General features: G+C 34.3%; 1 protein-coding gene across 1 annotated transcript; it reads left to right on the plus strand.

The window, feature by feature from the left end:
- The first annotated feature begins 1,339 nt into the window (after positions 1–1,339).
- Positions 1,340–3,386, plus strand: LOC109207647 (GDSL esterase/lipase At5g08460-like). The gene is made up of 5 exons (XM_019370596.1): positions 1,340–1,580; positions 1,652–1,779; positions 2,506–2,748; positions 2,830–3,085; positions 3,175–3,386. Exons 1-5 carry the CDS (start codon positions 1,340–1,342, stop codon positions 3,384–3,386), a joined length of 1,080 nt encoding a protein of 359 aa, XP_019226141.1.
- The last annotated feature ends 332 nt before the right edge of the window (positions 3,387–3,718 follow it).

Below are 3,718 nucleotides of genomic sequence, written 5' to 3' on the forward strand. Positions count from 1 at the left end.
CGAATCACGTTAAACCAACTTTGTTTCTCACCAAAATTCACAGACCAGTCTTAAATATCATAATGAACCTGTACCGGGCTCCGGAACCAAAATACGGACCCGATACTAACGAGATCAAACATTAACCAAATTCTTAAAACCATTTAATTTTCAGACTTTCAATTTTCATCAAAAATTCATTTCTCAAGCTAGGAACCTCAGAATTCAATTCCAGGCGTACGCCCAGATTCCATATTTTGATACGGACCCACCGGGACTGTCAAAATACGAGTCCGAGTCCGTTTACTCAAAACATTGACCGAAATCTAACTAAATCAACTTTGGAAGGCAAAATTATTATTTTTATCAACTTTCAATATAAAAGTTTTTCGAAAACACTCCCGACTGCGCACGCAAATCGAGGAGGAATAAAATGCGGTTTTAAAGGCTTCATAATACGGAATCGAGTTCTAAAACATAAGATGACCTTTCAGGTCATCACACATGAGAATCCTATCAAACCAACTCTGATTTGCACCAAATTTTGTAGATATGTTTCAAATAGCAGAACAGACCTATACCAAGTCCCGAAATCAAAACCCAAACTCGGTAGCCATAAAGTCAACCTATGATCAAACCTAGGAAATATTTGAAGTTTCATGTTACTAACTTTCGACAAAACAAGTCAAGTCAAGTTAGGGACTTCCGAATTCAATTTCGGACATACGTCAAAGTTCAAAATTACGATACGGACCCACTGGAGTCGTCAAAATACCGATCCGGAGTCGTTTACACAAAATATTGACCGTAGTCAACTCAAGTTATTTTTAAAGCCAAAAATCATATTTTACTTCAAATTTTCACATAAAATCTTTTCGGAAAAAAAAAAGACACGGACTGACGCACACAAATCGAGAAATAGTGGAGCTAATAGAGGTCTCGAAATACGAAAATAAGGGCTAGTACTCAAAACAACCTATCGGATCGTCAGAAAAAGGTGGCAAGCTCACACTATTCCTACAACTTACACATCCCAAACAATCAAGAATTTTCTTTCAAATTATGGACGAATTTTCAACTAGCACATTTCAGCATATAAATACCATAACATTGATATGGCATGGGAATGTAGGCACCCATAGGAGAAATACAACTAAGTCTGGACAACATCAAACAAATGGCAAAAAAAGAAGATAATAAGCAAAATATAACAGAAATAAAAGTGAATCGAAAAACATGCAAGAATATAGGGAGGAAAGAAGGGAAAAATGGTTAACCTAAAGCAAGAAAGTAGAAACAATTGTTCTTTAATAGCAAAGCATCAGAAGTTAACGCATTGGATAGGATAAAAGAAAACACAATGGAGAGCCAGTTTATGACATGGAATGTTCTTTTCCTTGTTGTTCTTTCCATTCAAGAAGCCATTAATGCAGTGCCACAGTTTACAGCTTTATTCGCCTTTGGGGATTCACTTATAGATCCTGGAAATAATAATTATCTCCCAAACTCTTTGGCAAAGGCTAATTATGTACCATATGGAGTTGATTTTATAGGACCCACAGGGAGATTTTGCAATGGAAGAACCATGATAGATTATTTAGGTAATAATTTGGATTTGCTCATATTTTTCTCTGTTACATTCATCTACAATTAATCTTGTTAAAATTTGTAGGTGATCTGCTAGGACTTCCTCTAATTCCAGCTTATACAGCTACTATCACCATGGGCAGTGATATTTCGAAAGGAGTGAACTATGCTTCAGCTGCAGCCGGAATTCTTGACGAGACAGGCAAAAGTCTTGTATAATTTGTCATCAATCTTTACCTTGAACCTTTCTTTTATAGTTTCTTTTATGAGTTTAATAGCCAGTTTGGCTAAGCTTTAAAAATAAGATTATTTTGAGGAGTGTTTTTTTTCAAAAGTATTTTTTTCAAAAGTACTTTTGGTGAGAACCAGTTTGTATTTAACTAATTAATTTGAAAAGTACTTCTGAGCAGCAATTAGTACTTCTAAGTCTATTTTTCTTAAAAGTATTTTTCAAAAAAGTATTTTTGGGGAGAAGCTATAGTTTTCTGCTTCTCCAAAATTTCTTCTTTCTACTCAAAAGTACTTTTTTTCTTCTAAAAGTTTGGCCAAACACTTCAACTTTGAAAAAAAAATATTTTTTTGAAGAAAAAGAGAGTACTTTTGAATTTAGAGAAGTTTGGCCAAACAGGCTATAATTATATCCACTGCAATTGTAAAAAAAGAAACAAAAGAATCTTATACTACAAATGTAATTTAATTAATTGTAATAGGCTAATTATTATATCTTCTAGGTTTCTAACCTACACTTCATATGGCATGCTACTTGTAATAAACTTTTAAACAAGATGATAGAGTGATGATGAAAATATTTTGTACGTACGAAATTAGGTGATGATCAATACTCGTCAAAGTGAGCTAACTCTTAATACTTAAAATTCAAAAAGAAATCGTAAATGAATTCTTCTCCTATAGCTTATAACATTAGATGTTTTTTACTAGGGAGAAAGGTTCAGCTTGAATCAACAGATTCAAAATTTCGAAGATACCTTGAATCAACTAAAACAGCAGATGGAAGATCAAGACTTGAGCTATTATCTTGCAAAGTCATTGGTTGTAATGAATCTTGGCAACAATGACTACATCAACAACTATTTGCAACCTTCATTGTACACAACGAGTTCCAATTACAAGCCTAGAGATTATGCTGATCTCCTCATAAAGCATTACTCTAGGCAAATCTTGGTAATACGTACTAACCCCTCTTTATCAAAAAAAAATTACTTTAGGGTTTACTTCTGAGTTTAATTTGTCCATTATTTGCAGGCACTTCATGGTATAGGACTAAGGAAGTTTTTATTGGGAGCAATTGGACCACTGGGTTGTATCCCTAGCCAAGTTGGAACTGGTCTTGCTCCACCAGGAAAGTGTGTCTCTATTGTGAATGAAATGATTAGGATGTTTAATTCACAACTTAGGTTTCTTGTTGATCAACTAAACAAAGATAACCCTAACTCCATCTTTATTTACGGCAATACTTTTGGAGGATTTATCGAGATATTCAACAATGCCTCTGTTTATGGTAAGATCAAAAACATCCAATAGAGATCAAAAATATCCATTATTAGAGAAAGAATGGTGCTATTAATTCTCATGGTTGTGGCGTTGCAGGGTTTGAAGTAAAGGACAGAGGATGTTGTGGCGTTGGGAGGCTAATAACATGTCTTCCATTGGCAGTGCCTTGCTTCAACAGAGATCAATACCTCTTTTGGGATGCCTTCCATCCAACACAAGCTGTGAATCAAATTCTTGCTAGGAAGGCATATTCAGGGTCCTTACATGATTGTTATCCCATGAATGTCCAACAAATGGCTCAGCTCTAATATTATTTCATTTTAACTTATATTGTCATCTAGACACACCATCCATGTCTATCATGTGTGCAAAAACAAATAATTAATATTGCAGTATTATTCAGTTTAACAAAAGATTTAGCTTTAAATTTCTCAAAAGTACTTTTCAAAAACATATTTTTTGTAACAACCCAATTGTCATTTTGAGCATTTACATTCAGTTCAACGGTTTGAGGTTACGAATAGCTTCACATGGTGCATTATGACNCAATTCTTCTATAGTGACAGAAAACACTCCTAAAGCAAGAAAAAGGATGTATCGAAAGATTAGAGACGAAAAAGGAAGGAGTAGCGGAAATTCG

This window comes from Nicotiana attenuata, unplaced genomic scaffold (assembly GCF_001879085.1).
Source record: "Nicotiana attenuata strain UT unplaced genomic scaffold, NIATTr2, whole genome shotgun sequence".
NCBI lineage: Eukaryota > Viridiplantae > Streptophyta > Magnoliopsida > Solanales > Solanaceae > Nicotiana > Nicotiana attenuata.

What these genes read in the sequence shown, in the direction of transcription:
- LOC109207647 (XM_019370596.1), top strand. Translation starts at nt 1,340, where the DNA reads ATGGAGAGCCAGTTTATGACATGGAATGTTCTTTTCCTTGTTGTTCTT. An exon ending in AACCATGATAGATTATTTAG is followed by an intron (nt 1,581 to 1,651) that starts GTAATAATTTGG and finishes TAAAATTTGTAG; the next exon opens with GTGATCTGCTAGGACTTCCT. An exon ending in CAACAATGCCTCTGTTTATG is followed by an intron (nt 3,086 to 3,174) that starts GTAAGATCAAAA and finishes GTGGCGTTGCAG; the next exon opens with GGTTTGAAGTAAAGGACAGA.